The 20024-nt window shown below is 37.0% G+C and overlaps 1 protein-coding gene across 1 annotated transcript in view; it reads left to right on the top strand.

Moving 5' to 3' along the window:
- The window catches only part of LOC126298233 (uncharacterized), a 182288-nt gene extending 178246 nt beyond the window's left edge, over nucleotides 1-4042 (top strand). The window contains exon 6 of the mRNA XM_049989539.1: nucleotides 591-4042. Within this exon, the coding sequence (XP_049845496.1) occupies nucleotides 591-711 (121 nt within the window). The 3' untranslated portion in view covers nucleotides 712-4042. The remainder of the gene's footprint in view (nucleotides 1-590) is intronic.
- The last annotated feature ends 15982 nt before the right edge of the window (nucleotides 4043-20024 follow it).

Raw genomic sequence — 20024 nt, 5'->3', positions numbered from 1 at the left:
ATTACAAGAGCAAAAAGAACAAATAGAATTCCTTCTTCGGTGCAGCTGGAAGTCACACATTCCATTAAACACGCTACACATTCCATTAAACACGTTCGAAAAATTCAACTGACGCTTCGTACACGTTTCTGTCGAGTGGAGCTGCAGTAAAATAATAGGGTGGACAATGATATTAAGAACAGAGAATCATTGACATGGTTCCAATATTTTGCCCATTCGCTGTAAATTGTACAATATGACTGTGACAGTCCTCAGTGTCTTTATCATTTAACGTAGTTCCGCTCGAAGGAACCTGAAAACTTTAATAATGGCAATGTAAGGTACAGAAACCTTAGTTTCAATAGCTTCGTTCCACAATCAGTAGAACGTAATGAACAACACATGAGAAAGTCATACAAATACAAACATTATAGTTTTGAGAAAAAAGACTTGATATTATAAACAATCCAGAGCAGAGATTTTCCCATTATTACGCTGGAGTAGTAATTGATGTTATGTAGAAATAGCTGAGAATGTAATATGTTTAGAGATTTTCATTTTGGGATATAGTAGAAGAAGAAACTTCATAATGACAATTTCCCTTTTTTCAGAGCTCTACGGGAGCGGCGTGAAAAACACTTGCCAGTAAAAGGACATCGACAGAAAAGAGCACAAAGGAGACGAAAAAGGTTGCCGCGTTTGCCCACTCATATCCCTAAGCGCTTGTACTAGTAGCATGATGATGATAGTAGAGTACAGCGAAAACATGGACATTAATGCTGTCAGAAGCTCACTGATGCCACTTTCCTCCACTTTTTTATTTCACTCCGTGGGGAACGCGTGCAATTCACGTTTCTGCGTCTCATCTCAGCTAATCTCTATAGTACCGAACAGATGTGGCTATTAAGCACAACCTTCACTGCGCTGAAATCTCCATCTTCCATTGCACTGTATCTTCAGCTAACTCTCTGGCGTCTTGTTTGCACATGAATCATGTTTTGCGTAAAATATAGGGCAGTAGAAAACAATTAGCATTCCTTTACTGTTGTTTATAATGAAGGTGGCTTAATACATTTCACATTTTCCATTATGCAAATGGTAATTCTTATGACTGTATCTGACGAATCTGATGAATAAGTCTCCTTCAGACATAAATTATTTTGTTAATGTTTTTTATATGTGCTATGAAAATACACTTAAGCTGTTAAATTTTGCGTGTGAATGTGAAACCTACCACAAAAATTATCAGCACCAATGAAACGACTCTTACTACGATAATTTACTAACACATTTTACTGTTCTCGATTCGAACAACGCTTACATTAGTAAATACATACATTGTTTCAAAGTTAATGATTACCACAGATAGTAAAAATATGCGAGATGTGCAAATAAACATCTGCCACAAAGATTTTTCTTCACTGTCCTTGTAGAGGCCATACATTTTGTCAACTATTTAAAAAGATATTTGGTTTCGTAATTTCCTTTAATCTCGTTTCTTGTTGTTCCAAAATATATCTGAAGAACTGTGAAAAACGTGATTACTCAGTTCAGATTCTTGATGAAGAGTGTTTTAGGCAGTGGAAGAAAATTTCCAGTTCTGCCAAGAGCTGAAGGTTATTTCTTTTGCTCCTGTGGCAAAACTAATAGATTGTTGAATGTCATTTGCTGTATGTTCAAATGTGTACTTATCATTAGTTACTCGCAGTATTTCAAAACTGTTCTCGGTAAATACATCCAAGTACTCTTTGAATAGGGCATTGCGGCTTCTGTGTACCTGACTGTGATAATAAGCATGACAGCTTTTTGAACATAATTTATGTATTTAACTACTTTCTTTTTTGTCCTTGTGTGAATTTGTGTTGAGTTATTCATTGTGTTAGCTTGTTGTTTGTACAAAAATAAATTTAGACCTTACATTTCTTGATAGCAGACTATCTTTTGGAATCATTTCTGAGATAACGATTTGCTCTCATACTTTTTGTGGAGCAATCTTCGTTTCTCTACTAATTTTGAGTTGGTTCATGCTTCTTTTTACATAGGTTATAAGTAGTTTTTTCTTTATATTCATCTTTTCTTTGCTATTCGTCATTGTTTTCAATTCTAACTGGAGGTTGACCTCAGTAAAGGATAATATTTACATTATCTGTTGATGTAAAGATGGCATATTTGTATCTTGTGTGGTTGTGAGATGTGTTGTATATACTGATATTAGTGTAGGTTTGGAATCTATGTATATGTGCTAATACTAAGAAACGATATGGAGGTTTTTTCTTCACATTCAACAGTGAACTTCATAATTCTGTGAAACATGTTAATCTGTTCAATTTCCTCCGTAACACATAACTGGAGTTTCATCAATGATTTCTTATAACACTGATAGAAAGATAACTGTTCCAATGAAAAATGTATTTGCTTAATAATTTAGGAAGACATGTGCATGAAATTAGATCATTACTGCTCATAGGTAGTCTCTCCTTCCCCATATAAAGAGTATGAACAGTATAGTTTATTTGAAAACATATCTTCTAGTGCATACATTTTTATTAAAATTGGAGATTCAAATTTTGTAATTTGCAATATCTCTATGAGGTCTCTTATTCTATACACAATTTTAATTAAAATAAAAGAAATGCAGGTACCATCGACTTACATTCGTTTGTATGATGAACATACATGGTCTTCATCCAAAGAAAAAAACCATAACAATTGAAAAATATTGTTTTTGTGTTTATTCTGTTATTTGTGACATATAGCAAAATAAATAACGTAAAATGATCCATAGGTTTCACTGAAATTCTACCAATAGTTTTTCTTTCTCTGTTCAAAAATTTTAGCATTGAACCCTCTGTCATATGGCTGAACAATGGATATTTGCAAATGGTAAATGTATGTATCTGAACTAGCCACTAAATGAAGAAGGTAAAGATAAAGTGCCGCTAAAGTTACATAGATTCATCAACTTACATTATAAATCATGAAATGTATTTCTGTCTAAAGAATTACATATAGCGTCTCACATTAGTTACATACTTGTCTTCACTGTGCTAATTTCATTCAGAAAATAAAATCTTTGTCAATTTTATAGCAGTCACAGATATAAGTTTTGAAAAATGAATGCTATCCATTAGATTAAGTAATTTTATTTAATGTTGTCAGAAAATTCCTGTGTCACAGGCAGAGTGGTGAGCATATGTATAAAAGAAATAATGCCATTGCTACATCCTGCTATGAGAGTAAATATTTGAAGACCATATCTCTGAGATGCTTTGCTCATTCATATGGAATATGAAGCGGTAGTCTATAGACAGAAGAGTATGGATATTCATAAGTGCTAATTATGAACTTGTAAGGCATGTTGCAGTAATTAGAAACTTCAAGAAACATGACATTCATAGGCCTTAAAATTTATCTAGTTGCCATGAGGAGAGGTCACTTCCCATTAATGTGTAAAGTAACATAAATATACACTATTCAAAAACGTTTTTACATTCAGAACTCACAAAGGAAAGGTTAATAACATATTCTGTGGTCACATAGCAATGACATACTATAGATTATGTAAAATGTTTCCTTACTTCTGTAGACCTAACATGAACAGGTCCTTGAAGCTGTGGAATTCATTCTGTTCATTCTTGGTGGACTGTTGTGGAAGAAATAATCAAAATTAAAACTATTTTTTCATCTGTAGACTAACACATTAGTCATTATAGACATGTAAATATACTTATTTTAAAGTGAAAAATAGTTCTTAATTAGTGTAGACAAATAACCAATGAAAATGAGTTTTGTAATGTTAAATTATAGTGATCACATTACACCCCTTAAAGTGAACAGAATTTTAATATTACATTCAACTCATATATTTTAATATTATCACTGTTATTTTCATAAACTAGTTGTGATGATAAACGCATTGATGAAGTAGAAGAATTTGGTCACCAATAACGCCTGTAGGCACCTAACAGAATGTGCTTTCTAGTAACATAAGTTTTATGATTGTTTTTCACATCGTTTATAATGGTTGTTTGTGAATAATAAACACTTTATTATGACAACATAACTTGCAACAAGCTTTTGTGTTAAGTTATCCCTAACAGTTCCTGAAGTGATGTGCTGGTTGAAAAAAATACTATATACAAGAAATTTCTTTAGGGTTATAAATACACTCATGAAGTGCACTTAGCATAGTCAATGTTCAGAACAGGTGTTGAAGTATGCTCTTCAACTAAACTGACAAATAAATCTTATACTGTTTTGTACACAGAATACACTACCATATCTTGATGAATTACCCTTACAATATGATCGTTGCCTTTCGTGTGCAAGTGCTCTACTATCCGAGCTACCCAAACATGACTCACGCCCCGTACTCACAGCCTTACTTCCGCCAGTACCTCATTTCCTACTTTCCAAACTTTACAGAGGCTCTCCTGCTTCTGTAGCAGGAGCACTTGCCCGCAAAAGGCAAAGGTCCCAAGTTTGAGTCTCAGTCTGGCACACAGTTTTTATCTGCCAGGAAGTTTATACATTAATATTTGTTCCCTAGATCATGAATACAACATTTCGTAGTGATGTAGAATGTGTCACAATAACATAAGTTTTCTTTACACAAAATGATTAATTTAGTTACTAATTCTTATCTAGAAATTCATCTATTGAGTAGAAGGAGTTGTAATTCAGAAATTCTTTTGTTCTCAAATGTTAGTTGGCTATCTTTCAAACTTTTAATGCTATTTGGCAAATGGCCAAAGAATTTTGTCATGGCATAATTCACCCCTTTCTGTACCAAAGTCAGATTTAACTCAGAATAGTGAAGATCATCCTTTCTTGTAGTGTTGTAACAATGCACATCACTGTTATTTTTGAACTGGGATGGATTATTAATAACGAATTTCATATGTGAATATATTATGTATTGCAGAGGTACTTCCTTAAGTAAATGTGTGCAAAGTTATCTTGGGTGGGCTCCAGCTATTATTCAGATTACACACTTTTGTGCAATGAATACTTTTCCTCTTAATGATGGATTACCCCAATGTATGATGTCATATGAAAGCAATGAATAAAATAGGTTAATTTACTGATATGTTTCTCCCCAAAATATGCAATAACCCTAATAACACAAGTAGATGAACATAACTATTTCAGCAGATCAGCAATGTGTTTCTTGTTATTCAATTTCTCATCAATCTGCACACCCAGAAATTTTACATATTCTGCCTCAGCAACATACTTCAGTTCATAGGATATATTTATCAATGGTGTTATGACGTTTCCTCTAGAGAATTGTATATACTATATATTCTCATAAGTTAGTGAGTCTATTTGCAGAGTATCATTTAATAATTCTCTGAAATATGTTATTTACAATTTCCTCAGCTGATTGTTTGTTGGGTGTGTTTACTATACTTGTATCATCAGCAAAAAGAGCCAGCTTTGCATCTTCATGAATACAGAGTGGCAAATCATTAATATATATTTTAAGAACAATAAGGGTCTCAAGACTGAACCCTGTGGGACATCATTCTTGAGAGGCACCTACTCTGGCAGATTATCTGCACTTTTAATTTCAACCTTCTGCATTCTTCCAGTTAACTATGAATTTAACCTTTTGTGCACTGTCCCACACTTACCACAACACTCAAGCTTATCTAGAAGAATTTCGTGATTCACAAATGCAAAGCCTTTGAGAGATAACTAAACATTCCCATGGGTGATATTCGGTTATTCAAAGCATTTAATATTTGATCAGTGAAAGCATATACGACATTTACTGTTGAAAATCCTTTCTGGAAACCAAATTGATATTTAGTTAGCACTTCATTTTTACAAATATGTGATGCTACTTTTGAATAGATCACTTTTTACAGAATTTTGGATAAAACCATTAAAGTGAGATGGGTCATAGTTGTTAGCATCAGACCTATCCCTTTTTTATGCCTTGCTTTAATAATAGCGTCTTTCAGTCTATCTGGAAAAATGTCATGTTTGTCAGTGAGCTACTGCATATGTGTCTGAGAATCCTACTGATCTGTTGGGAGCAAACTTTTCATACTCTGTTGGAAATGCCATCAATTCCATGTGAGCTTTTACTTTTGAAAGAATTTAGTATTTTCCGAATTTCAGTAGGAGAGGTGGGTTGAATTTCAGTTTTGTCAAATTGCATAGGTATTGCCTCTGTCATTTGCTGCCTTGCATTTTCTATTGAATAGCTGGATCGTATTTTCTCTATGACACTTAAAAATGATTATTAAAACTGTTTTCTACTTCAGACGTCTTGTTAAAAACTTTTCATTGAGTTTTATTGAAATACAGTCTTCCTGTGCTCTCAGTTGCTCTGTTTCCATTCTAACAATATTCCAAATTGATTTACTTTTATTATCAGATGTGCTAATCTCTGTCACAATGTCAGGACTTTTTAATAACTTTTCTTAATGCAGTGCAGAAGTTTTTATAATGTTTCATTGTTTCTGGATAATTACTCCTCCTAGCTATAAGATACATTTCTCGTTTTTGTTTACAAGATGTTTTTATCCCTTTAGTAAGCCCTGGCTTTTTAGATAGTTTCTTACAATTATATTTCACTGTTTTCAAATATATTCATAAAGGTATCATGAAACAGGTTAAATTTTAAATTGGCATCAGGTTCCCTGTACACCTCATCCCAGTCTAACGGTTTAAGCTTTCCCTAAAATTTTCAATTGTTAAACCTTAAACTGAAAGAACTATTTGGAAGGAATGTTTTGAATTAGTGTTTGGAGTTATGTGATATACTGTAAGTAGCTGTGCATCGTGGTCCGACAGACCATTCTTCATAGGAAAAGTTTTTATTTGATTAAATTTATCTTGGTCTATAAAAACATTATTTTTCAATATGCTGCTTTCCTGTATGACCTGAGTGGGAAAATCAATAACTGATGTCAAATTGGAAGAACCAAGTAATACATCAAGGTCAAGCTTTCTTTCAGAAAATCTACTTTGGAATCCCCACAAAATATAATTTTCTTTCTTGACAGTGGCTTTCAGTACTGCACTTGACCTGTGATTTACATCAGTATTTTTATCAGATGCAGATAAGAAACTCAGCGCTTGGTGATATAAGTGATGAAAGGACATTAATATGTACAACAATAATTAAAAGCCCTACAATGCAACCTTGATAACATCACATATAATTAATTGCCAGTGAGATGATAACTGATGTCTCTTTGTATTGAACTGTTGGCTTACTGCTTGAAAGATGACTTGAACCATTGTTTGGGCACTTCATGTGACACCACAAGACTTTCATTTCAGAAAAAAGTATTTAATCTCTCACATGGTCAGACACCTTCTACAAGCCTCACAAAATACTGTTATGTTGTAATTTCTTACCTGGTGCAAAATATATATTCTTGTTGTATGTTTCTGTAGTTTTCTCAGTAATGAAATGCATCAGAAATCTGAATTGTGACTTGAATGTTAGATTGATGGTTAAACAGCCATTTGGAGATGGTAGTATCTAAAATTTAGAAGAGTCATGTCAAAAGAGAATTTCAATGGAATTGTTGTAGCATTTGCTTATCACAATTATTTTCCTATTCTGTTGGGTTATTTTGTAGTAAAATGTCAATGTGTGCTTCGTTGTCCTGTTTATGGCTTCTTCATATTGTATATTTTGTGTGTTCATTCCTGTGTGATGATCGATGGTGTATTCTGTTGTAATATTTTCTTGTGTTGTTCTCTCAGTTGTGTTTTTATTTCTGAGTTCAGTTTCTTTTCGTAACCATTTCTGTGACTATCTACTTGTTTATATTTAGTTCTTCTCTGTAGCTATCTTTATCCATTGGAATTCTCTCCAGTCTGTGAACAAGGTATCTGAGGCTGGCTTGTTTATGTGTTGTGAGACATTTGTATCTATTACATATTATTGTACAGGTTAGTTTTGGTTTTCTGTGTTGAGGACTGGTGTTGGTGGTTTTTGTTTTCTATTGTGACTTCTAGGAAGAATGTTTGTTTATCTGTTGTGGTTTCAACTGTGAAATGAGTGTTTATGTGGACAGTATTGATGTCTACATGTAACTGTGATAGCCAATCATGTGTTTCGTGTATGAAGAAAATTGTGTAATCAGACTAGAGGTACCAATATATTACTTTGTACTAGTTAGGTTTAATTCTTCAAAGACTTTGTGTTAAGGATACAGGGTACTTTTCTGGCTCAATATCATGTAAAAATTAACACCTATTTTTTCAGGCACTGTTTACAATGCGTATGTTTTACGAATTTTGTTCTTGTATCAGATAATCTGCACACTTTCTAAATAGATTAGAAGTATTTTGAATATTTTTAACCAGTTTAGGGTTACTAAAATATTACAAAGAAATTGATGCAATTTTTCCCCAAAATACTTTCTCAAATTGAGGTACAATTTAATCCATTGTTATAGATTTGAAGGAGACCAAATTTTTACCGGATATGCATGACATAATAGCTGAGGTACTAGACCTATTTATTTCCACCTATTATTTATACTACAAGGATAAAAACTATCACATGTTACATTGTAATTTTTATAATTTTTCCTAGTAAAAATATTATTTTATCTATAATTTTACGTACCACATAAGTATGACCTACTGAAAAAAATAGAGCAATGCTTTATAAACTTTATGAAATATATGTACCTGAATTCTGAAAAATACAACTTGCAGGAAATTGCAAATGGAGATATGAATCCTATTATATTGTGCCTCAGAACATTCCTGAAGCATAGTCTTCATCATGCAGCATTTCTGCATCTTCAAGCTTTATCTTGGCATTCCTTTTAGGACTTCTTGCTTCTTTGGTAACCTGAAGAGGGAATCTTTCAGCTTCATGCACCTGTTGTCTGTCACATGCAAGCAATTGATCTTCCATATTAAAGCCACATTTTATGCCTCAATTTATCAGGACTTCCAACCTTCCTATCACTCCATCATTGAAACATATCACTGTATATAGTACACCAATGTTTAATGTATTTAGTCCTACAAAAGTAATCTTTCCCATAGGCAATGGCTGAACCTTTATTTTGTATTCTGAGTGTCCCCATGACGACATTTACTAAGCAAAACAAGGTCACTCAGTTCTCTAAAAATTGGTTTTATTTCATTCATAATAAGTTCAGCAAGAGGATGCTTATGGTGGTTTATTCGACTACTTTCTTTTGCTTTTGGTAACCACACCAAGAATCTGCTCCTTTAGGGCAAAGTCTGTGAAAAGGGTGGTCACCTGTGGACAACTTATGAAAGTATGTGGCCCATACAGCTTTCCTCATTGATGTAATATCATTCAGAGGTGCAGCTCGTCTAATGGTCAGTCCATAATAACTCTGAAGAAGGTCTATTTCAGTTTCTGTCAATCTGCCTCAGCTAGAGAGAGATTTTCCATCAGATAGCAACTTTCCTTTCACTTCTCTTCGTAGCTTCCTCAATCTAGCACCCATCCTCTTTTACACATGTCCACAACACTCCAGGTTTGTTACCAAGGTATCACTATGAACATTGAACTCATTAATTTTATTGAAAACTTTAGAGTCACCATCGCCTAGGTACTTTGTATATCTAACGTTATAAAAGGGCACCTACCTCTGAAATATTTATAGAGCTCCATCACACACCATACTTCCATTGTAACCACCATAATTCTTAGAACACTGATGTTCAATATGTCTTTCAGTGCTACCATGGCTGGTGTGACAGTACTTAGATTATCACTCAGCATCAACAACTTTTCCATTCTCCAGAGAAGTAGCACTGACAACACCATTCAAGCAACGATGTCCTCGATGTTGCCATATCCCATCAAGTGCTTACTTGCTGAACCTTTTTTCTTTTTCCTATTACATGCATTGCATACACTAACATAAAATTCACATCATATGAATTTTGCACAATGTCATCTTCGAGGTAGATTTATAGCAGCATCTACAAAGAACAACTAACTTTGACGCTCAAACCTTCCTGCTACTTTGTTGTTCGGTTGTTTCCAGACAGCCAACAACATCACATTGTTTACATTCGCCATTTCCTTTATCAAAGAGCATAAGATGCTCACATCATCAACAACAAATCCACTACAAACAGTGTCATTGTTAACACAAAAATTTGAATCACCAGGAGACATGCCATGCGGGAGTTTCTTCCCTGAAGAACTGATACATAGGTTACTTTCAACAGTGTGGCTTGCTTTGTTTGTGAACTGGTTACCACGCAATTTCCTTTTATTGGATTTTTATTCGTGGCATAATTCGTATTTAATGCACAATAAAGGATATGTACTTCCACAAGTATATGTAGCACTTGAGCGACAAACATTCAGTAACACGTGAACAAACTGCTTCAGCGAAACAAAAGCAAATAGTAGCAAAGATAAGTACTTACATTCACTAGAAACCTGCACTGTTATCAACATAAACAATATATCGTATGTATAATTGCAGTAAACAGAAAGTTCAGTTCTTTTCAAAATAATACTGGTTTCTGTAACAGAAATAAAGGGGGCATGGCGACATACATGACTGTAACTTTAAAATTTGGTATATATAGGACATTTTTCATTTGAAACCCTATAATATATGCATCAATGTAATCAGGAAAGACTATAGAATTTAATAAAATCATAACAAAATTCGATTTTTCTACCATTTATAAGTAACCTCTATCCTTAAGGAATATGTCGGCAGGAAGCCACTTGTTGGCGATCTGAAGGAGAGCCATGCCTGCTGAATGCAAAGCAACCCTCGAAATTGAAATAATGTTCCCCTGTAATTAGTTTCAAAATGTTTGAAACCATCTTTCTGTGTCTCTGGTATTATTTTTGTCTGTCGCAGCAGTCTTTCAATTATTGTGATTGTTTATTCACTAGGTTTGTGGGTGTATGTTGATGTGAGATCAAATGAGTATACCTGAATCAGTTATATTAATGTCACTGATTTCGTGGCTTACAACACAGTTGTTTCCTAAGCTTCAGTTGTTAAGGAAGGTATTGAGCAGTAAGCTGCGTAAGGATTACCCCATGGGGTGTCGTTGAGGCTGGGTATGGAAGTGTTCCATAAATTTAAAATTTTTTATCCTGTAATTACTTTCACATTCACTGATACTTTCTGTGTCTCATTTCTGGTATAATGTTAGTCGTTATTATATGTCTCTCAGTTATTTTGATTCTTTCTTCAAACAGTATGTGGATGTCAGAACACAGTAGTTTATTGGTATCAGGCATATCTGTCTATGCTTTGTGGATTAAGTCTCTTATTGTATTTGTGTAGTGCATTCGTAGAACAGTATGTATGTGTCTGACTAGATAATATCCTGGAGCAGTTCTAAAATTTATCACTGGCCAGACTGGTACACCAGGCTTTTGAATTTTTCGTAGACTACTGGTGTTGTGCTCTTGATTTTGCCATTTTTATTATTTGACTTTGTGAGACAGTGGATTTACTATTTTAGATCGTGTTTTACATTTCTTCGGTATTTTTGGTTAAGATAACTTTCTAACCTTGTTGCTTAGTTTCCTGTTGTGAACTACATTGTTTCCCTGATATATTTTCTTTTATACAGAAGGCCAATGATCACCTCTTCTGTGCTTTTGTGATAACTGAATAGTGGACGTTCAGTCTGTCATGTACGTTTTTCATTGTTTCATTGTTGTTATGATTGATGGTGTTCCTGTTATTTCGAGTAACATGCGTGATTTCTCCTGCTATCAGTTCTCGTAAACCCTGCAATGAAATTTCTTGTCATTCCTTTCTTCCTGTTTTGTTACACATTCACTTTCTGTAATGATTCCTCTATTGTTCTTTCCATGATATGTATGTGTAGATCGTATTTGGGTAACTTTGGGATTAGTTCTTGTTCCTGTGTTGAGAACATTACTAATGTTAAATTAGCAATTCTTGTTAGAATCTATGTTTTGCATGTTGGTGTGTGTTGTTCTTTGTTTATGTTTTGCATGTTGGTGTGTGTTGTTCCTATTGTTGTTCTTTGTTTAACAATTTCTTCAGTTTCTGGTTTTGTACCTCGAGCTTCTTTTCCTTTATTGGTTCTTTGAGGGATTCCACCTGCTCAGTAATGTCATGAAGATTTACTGACTGTTTAATATGACTGCCTGTTTATAAGTATGTCTTGCATAGCGAGGTGTTAAGCAGTTGTTTATTAGTAGCAGGGTTATTGGATTTTCTTCCCAAGCCATACAAATTTCGCTTTTCTTTATGCATACCGGGTGGAAGACGACTTGTTTACATTTACCTTGGCAGTGATAGGGATAACGTTGTTAGATATACATACCTTGCGAAACCTTATATTTAGTAAGGTTTGGTTGAGCTGCATTGCAGTGGTCTTGTAATTGTTGTATAGGTTCGAAAAAAGTGCCTGTCATGGCGTTGAAATCACCATAATGGAATTTTAAGCTAAGCTCCTGTGCATACAGAAAATAATAATACATTAGAGACGGTCCATCTTCTTGCAATAACACAATTTTTGTTTATCTCCAAAGATGTTTTACCACAGTTGTGGCAGCTTCAGGGGCTTTTTACCTTTAGTGTTCGTGAAATATGTACTCATAAACTTTATGTAGGTTAGGAATATGTTGATATAACATTTTGTTGTTCATTAGGATACGTAAGTACTTTACCAATCTTTACAATATGTGTACCCTCTGGCGGTCAGTAGAAATCATCCATGAGTCTGAATTAATGCAGCATGTCATTTGCAACACGGGAATATTAGGGAAATGCTTAAATTGAACGTTGGTTTAGAATATAAGAGTTAAACTACATATGCCGGTAAAATGGTGATATATTTCAATAGTATAGCAAAGTACTTTCTGGAATTCTTTCCGATATGTAGATATGAACTGCATACCTACGTACCCTGTGCCCATGATGTCGGAAGCGACACCCCGTTTCAGGCATTCGTTTCCATATTCTTGGCCGACACATCACCTGATCTCATTCCCTGTGATTTCTGGTTGTGGGGCTACCTGAAGGACAGGATTTAGCTGGGGAACATTTACACCTGTGCTGATCTGAAGGACAGCATATCAAGAGAGGTAGCAAGCGAACCTACGGACATGCTTCGTTCTGCTGTGCAGAATACAATCCATGTGCTTTTAGAGTCTTCTGGATACTGATGGGCGCCATATTGACCTCTTTTTGTAGCAGTAATGGTACCGGAATATAATGGTATGCTGTACTGTAGCAGTACGTTAAAAGTGTTTCAGTTGAATTGATTCTACATTATTTCTCTTTCCCTTGACATTGTCACCTAGTTTAGTACTCATACAGTAATTAGTTTCCATGTTATAACATGTTAAATTGGGAAAGTTTAATTATAACCACCTGATATATATTTATAATTGTGTGTGTGTGTGTGTGTGTGTGTGTGTGTGTGTGTGTGTGTGTGTGTGCGCGCGCACACACAGCATCCAAAATACGTAAAAATATTGACAATACTGGTGTAAGTTATTGTATTTTCACATCTAAAATGTCTGTGTTGTTAATCAACGTTCTGGTGCAAATACTGTAGCTAACATTCTGCTTCATTAATAAATTTCATCTCAAAACGAAACAGCCAATCAGTATATAGTCCCAGAACTGCTATCTTGGTCACATTCAAAATTCCTGAATTGCATAACTTGGCACCATGTTGGAAAGTTACTGAAAGACCTTTATTATTCATTAAAGTGTTTAAAGAGTGTAACTTACAGTTTTTACACATCTGTATTATTTATCAAAAATATGTAAGCTTTGTGCAACAATACTACTCCCATATCTAAAATGTCTATAAATAAAGTGAAAATTACTTAGTGGCCATATGAACTGAACTTCGTTACCGCAGTATTCTCCACCATGCATTCCGAGTAATGGTAGTCACCATGATTGGGATAAAAGCAATCACCGTGTCAAATAACTGTCATTGCCCCCCCCCCCCCCCCCATTAGTATCCATCATGCATTCAGGGGTAATGATAGCGAGATCCGCAGAAGTTACACGCTTACTTCTACGGATCTCGCTCCGTCTGCCGCCAGCATCAGCCATAATGGCGGGGAAAAGCCTGAAGATGGTCTGAGGAAAGGGCCGAAACCGTCTGCTAATGGTTAAAAATCTGAAAACGCGATCGAGACTGTGTTTATTTGATTTTTATTATCTTATAGAGTGCTGCATGAGCGAGTAAGCGAGCACAAAATTTGAGATGAGCCGAGCAGAGCCTAACTGAATAGGGTTGACGCACCAATTTTTGGAGCCGAGCACAGAAGCCATGATCCAATCCAAGGTAATGTCTGATTCCAAGAACGTTAGCGTGGTTTTATTCCCGCACAGCACATCGAGCACAGTCTTCCTTTTCGTGATGTTTGGTGTTTGTAACTCTGTGGCGAAAGGAAGCCAGTGCAATAGACACTAAACCTGAAGCCACTGCGTACACATTGCAGAAACGGGAGGACTTAAAAACATATGGAATAAATTTATGTCCGTTTCAGACGAAAACAGAAAGTCTACTGGGTACGTATAGGACATAAACTGATGCTGTGATATGCAAATGATTAACTTTTCAGAGCATTCACACAAGGTTGGCGCCTGTGGCGACACCTACAACGTACCGACATGAGGAAAGGTCGGATTGTAGCCTATCGCGATTGCGGTTTATCGCATCACGACAATGCTGCTCGCGTTGGTCGAGATCCAATGACTGTTAGCATAATATGGAATCGGTGGGTTCCGAAGGGTAAAAAGGAACGCCGCGCTGGATCCCAACGGCCTCATATCACTAGCAGTCGAGATGACAGTCATCTTATCTGCATGGCTGTAACGGATCGTGCAGCCACGTCTCGATCTCTGAGTCAACAGATGGGGACGTTTGCAAGTCAACAACCATCTGTACGAACAGTTCGACGACGTCTGCAGCAGCATGGACTATCAGCTCGGAGACCATGGCTGCGGTTACCATTGACGCTGCAGCACAGACAGGATCGCCTGCAATGGAGTACTCAACGACGAACATGGGTGCACGAATGGCAAAACGTCATTTTTTGGGATGAATCCAGGTTCTGTTTACAGCATTATGATGGTCGCATCCGTGTTTGGCGACATCACGGTGAACGCACATTGGAAGCGTGTATTCGTCATCGTCATACTGGCGTAGCACCTGGCGTGATGGTATGGGGTGCCATTGGTTACACGTCTCGGTCACCACTTGTTCGCATTGACGGCACTTTGAACAGTGGACGTTACATTTCAGATGTGTTACGACCCGTGGCTCTACCATTCAGTCGATCCCTTCGAAACCCTACAATTCAGCAGGATAATGCACGACGTCATGTTTCATGTCATGTACGGGCCTTTCTGGATACAGAAAATGTTCGACTGCTGCACTGGCCAGCACAGTCACCCGATCTATCACCAATTGTAAACGTCTGGTCAATGGTGGCCGAGCAACTGGCTCGTCACATTACGCCAGTCACTACTCTTGATGAACAGTGGTATTGTGTTGAAGCTGCATGGGCAGCTGTACATGTACACGCTATCCAAGCTATGTTTGACTCAATGCCCAGGCGTATCAAGGCCGTTATTGCGGCCAGAGGTGGTTGTTCTGGGTACTGATTTCTCAGGATCTATTCACTCAAATTGTGTGAAAATGTAATCACATGTCAGTTCTAGTATAATATATTTGTCCAATGAATACCCGTTTATCATCTGCATTTCTTGTTGGTGTAGCAATTTTAATGGCTAGTAGGAAATTCCTAGTATCATGTGACAAATGTGTGCATGCTAGTCAGGAACTACACGCAACCATTAATGAATTGTTTTTGTACAGCCAGTGCATACTGTCTTATAGCGAAACGGAAGTATTATGATTCGTCTAACAGATTTTTTTGGGTACACTTTCATGGTTTCCACATCAGTTCTGTATTACTACCGTCTCTTTTGTTTATTAAATAGAGCCTCCATCAAGTGCAGTGCCATCGTTAGCCAGAAAGAGACTCTTTTCAAGGACTGGAAGAATAACAAATCCTCCTCTGCAGGTAAAGTAGATGTCTATATTTTAATGTGATGATGGCATCTTAAAATAGTGAAACAGACATGAAAAGTATATACCAGACAGTCGTGCCTTGGATTTGTGCAGTGCAACGCGTCTAGGCGAGGCGAGACGTCAGCCAAGACCGGTCATGCTACGTTATTCGCGTGTCCAGACTCCGAACATCAGACCTGGAGCGAGTAAGTGACCGAGCAGTGTCATGTGAGGCCCACACGAGCGTCTCGCTCTTCCTTGAAGCAGCCGAGCAGTAACCGGTCAAACATAGAGCACTGTAGTACTGTGTGATCTGCTATGCATTTAACTATATTTGGACTGAAAGGTTTTCAGAAAAGTATTTTGAAGTCAATTCATGAGCACGGAAAACATATTTTCCTTATTAACTAAAGTCATATTGTCAGAGTTAATGGAAAATATTTCTTTATCAGTTTTAATACTGGAAAACTTTTCGTGGTATAGGAAGTCATTGAATGTTGTTCATACAATATCATTTCACTGATTAGTCTTCCCTATAAAGATGTCGATGATTGTCTCAGGGCAAACAGATGTTCTAGTAGGAAAGTTTATTGAAGGAATGAAACTGAATTACAGTGTTACTCAATACAGTTAACTGTTTACTTCAAAATATTTTAAAAACAAATGTACTTAAAATACCTGCAACCATTATTTGTTTGGTTTTTTATTTTTAATATACCAGTGCAGGTTCAAAATGATTAGTGAGGAAGTTAAATTTTCTATTGTCTTCTCAGCACACAATACCTACGAGGGGCATTCAATAAGTAATGCAACATATTTTATTCTGAAAGCAGTTTCGTGTTATCCAAGATTTCAGTAAACCATATTATTCCCGACTCTTTTGGCTAGAAAACCCTTTTCTTCGACGTAATCTCCGTTCAATGAGACGGGCTTATGCCGCCTTACTGGGAGTGCCTGTATGCCCGCATGGTACCACTCTACTGCTCTACGTCGGAGCCAACGTCTTGCTACATCAATAACCTGCCCATCATCCACACACTGCTTACTGCAGAATGCATGCTTCATTGGGAAGTCGAAAGGTGCGAAATCCGTGATGTAGGGTTGAGGAGGAAGAGCAGTCCAGTGTTTTGTGAGCAACTCTCGAGTGCGCAGACTTGTGTGAGGCTTTGCGTTGTCATGGAGAAGAAGTTCGTTTGTATTTTTGTGGCGATGAACACGTTGAAGTCGTTTCTACAATATCCAAGGGTAGCACAGTATACTTCAGAGTTGATCGTTCCACCGTGAGGGAGGCCAGCAATCAGAATAACCCCTTGAGAGTCCCAGAAGACAGTCACTATGACTTTACCGGCTGAGGGTGCGGCTTTGAACTTTTTCTTCAGAGGAGATGTGATATGGCGCCACTTCATGGACTGCCCTTTAGTTTTTGGTTCGAAGTGATGAACCCATGTTTCACTGACTGTGACGATGTTCGACAAAAAATTGCCACGACGAGCCTCGTAATGTGCAAGAAATTCAACACATATGGTTCTTCGTTGCTCTTTATAGTCTTCTGTTAAGCGGCGAGGAACCGAGTGGGCACACACCTTTGAGTACTCCAGCTGGTGGACGAGTGTGGCGGACTACCAACACAGATGTCTATTTGTGCATCAAGATGTTTGATTACGATCTGTCGATCACGTTGAATGAGGGTGTTCGCAAGTTCCAACATTACAGGAATCACAGCTGTGTGCGACGGGCCGCCGCAAGGGAGATTAGACAGGTTTGCTCGACCTCGTTGCGATGACTACAGATGGCTCGCCCAACGACTCACCGTGCTTTTGTTCTCTGCCAGGTGTCCGTAGACATTCTGCAAGTGCGTATGAATATATGCGATGCTCTCGTTTTCCGCCAAAAGAAATTCAATGACAGCTCTCTATTTGCAACGCACCTCCTTTACAGAAGTCATTTTGAAGGCTATATGTAGCACCGCCATCTATCAGAACTTCATGAAACTATATGGGCTGAGTCGCGAATATTCCACGATATCCCACAAATCATTCCGCATGTTTAACCTGAAACAGTCAAAGAACAAAAATGTGTTTTATTACTTACTGAATGCACCTCGTATTATGAAGAATTTAGCACGAAATTTTACTAATGGTACTCATATCTTTAAGTAAATTTTATTAACATCAACGTTCTTGAATTCAGTATCCTCTTGTAAATGTGGCTAACGCTGTCACACTTAACACATCAAAACTAGTGGTCACATTGTGTTAAGACAGCTATTTTATGTCAAACTGGTTAAATGAAAATAGTTCAACACAATTAAGTTATTGTGTGGTGTTTCTCTTTGTCCAGTTAATATTCTTATTTTCTAAGGATGAGTTATTGACAATGTTACTGACTTTCTTATAACTGTTTGCAAAATGTTTATCTGATATTTTCTGTAAATCTTCAGTTGACAGCCCTATGCATGTAAAATGCATTCTAAAATCTCCTTAATACTGGGTTGTTGGTAATGGTTAAGGGTGGCTCCGCTGCAGTCTGCATTGTTCCCAAACTTATTCAAGACAACTGTAGTAGATGTGGCTAAATCGCACTGATGATGTCACCAGACGATCTTATGGGTTTCCCCCCTTCCTCATCTGCTCCTCCCACTTCCATGCACTCCTCCCCCGTCCTGTCCCAGAAAAATCATTCAGTCTGTGATGAGCTGGTGGTGAGGAAGGACCTCTTTATTTTTCTTTATTTTAGGTGTTATTGTGTTGGAAATTTATCACAAAAATGTTTTCTTGTGCATGTTGACTCTTTCATGTGTGAAGACTCACCTTACTGCCGCCAGAGGGTGTATTGCGATTTCATGGGTGAAGAAACTGGCAGGATGAATAGGAACGCTTATACAGAGGGAAAAACCTCATCAACGAGTTTAGACACTTAGGTGTTGTTGTCCCACAATATGCACGTGAGACAACAACCAGTTTTTTTCTCTCCAGGATGTCGTTGTCGATGTTCACTAGTCCTCTCTTAAAAAAACCTGTCATTGGCTACGTCAAATATGGCGCAAGATCCTCTGTGACATTTGTTGTTTAAAAGGTCAGCGTTCCAGGAATGACTTTGTCAGCTTTGATATAGGTAACAAACTGGCCTCGCTATGGTTTCAGCTACTTAGTTGCTTATGTCTCTCCGAACAGCTATTCACTTGTAAATCAGTAGGAGGCTACTTTCCTGCACTTAAGTGACAGTTTTCTGTCTTATTATCTCTATCCAGCCTTCCCACAAAGGGCTATTGACTAGACTGGCTGGAGCAACTTTCTAGTGCTAGGCTAATAGCAACGGCATCATCACTACAACCAGCAGTCACTGATGAGAGTGGCTAGAGCTACCCTCTAGCAAAAATCCAAATAAGTGTCCTATGTGCAATGATGTACACGTATGTGTTTTGGTTGGGGAAGTGGGGTAGTTGAGTGACTTCGAAAAGTAGTTGAAACTAGGTAGTTGAAAGTGTAACAAAGCCTGTTTCATACCTTTATGAAGGCTGACAAAAATGGTATGGAATTGGCTGGAATGTTGACCTTATAAACAGCTACTGTTTAAAGGATTTTGCACCAGCTTTGGAGTAGCCAATAACAGGTTTTTTTTTTTCAGGAAAGACTAGTGAATACTGGCGAAGACATTCCTGGAGGAAGAAGAACTGATTACTGGTTTACCTGCATTCCCTGCTGATGAGGGTTTTCCCTCTGTATAAACGTTCCTATTCGTCCCACCACGTTTTTCATCTATGACATCACAATTTAGAGCGTCCTCTGGTGGCAGTAATGTGAAGTAGGTCAGTCAGTCTCCACACGTGACAATATGCACATGCACAAGAAAAAATTTTAGGAAGCGTTTTACAGCAGAATTCACCTAAAATAAATAAAAAATAAAGAGATCCTGCCTTAGCAACAGCTCAGCAAAGACTGAGCGAATTCTGGCCAGTTTTTGTCTAGGAGATGTGGGGGAGAAAGACCAGGGGGAGGGGCAGTTATATAACAGAGGGG

This window comes from Schistocerca gregaria, chromosome X (assembly GCF_023897955.1).
Source record: "Schistocerca gregaria isolate iqSchGreg1 chromosome X, iqSchGreg1.2, whole genome shotgun sequence".
NCBI classification, from domain to species: Eukaryota; Metazoa; Arthropoda; class Insecta; order Orthoptera; family Acrididae; genus Schistocerca; species Schistocerca gregaria.
Note: the sequence above shows the minus strand (reverse complement) of the source record. Positions and strands in the feature narration are given on the sequence as shown.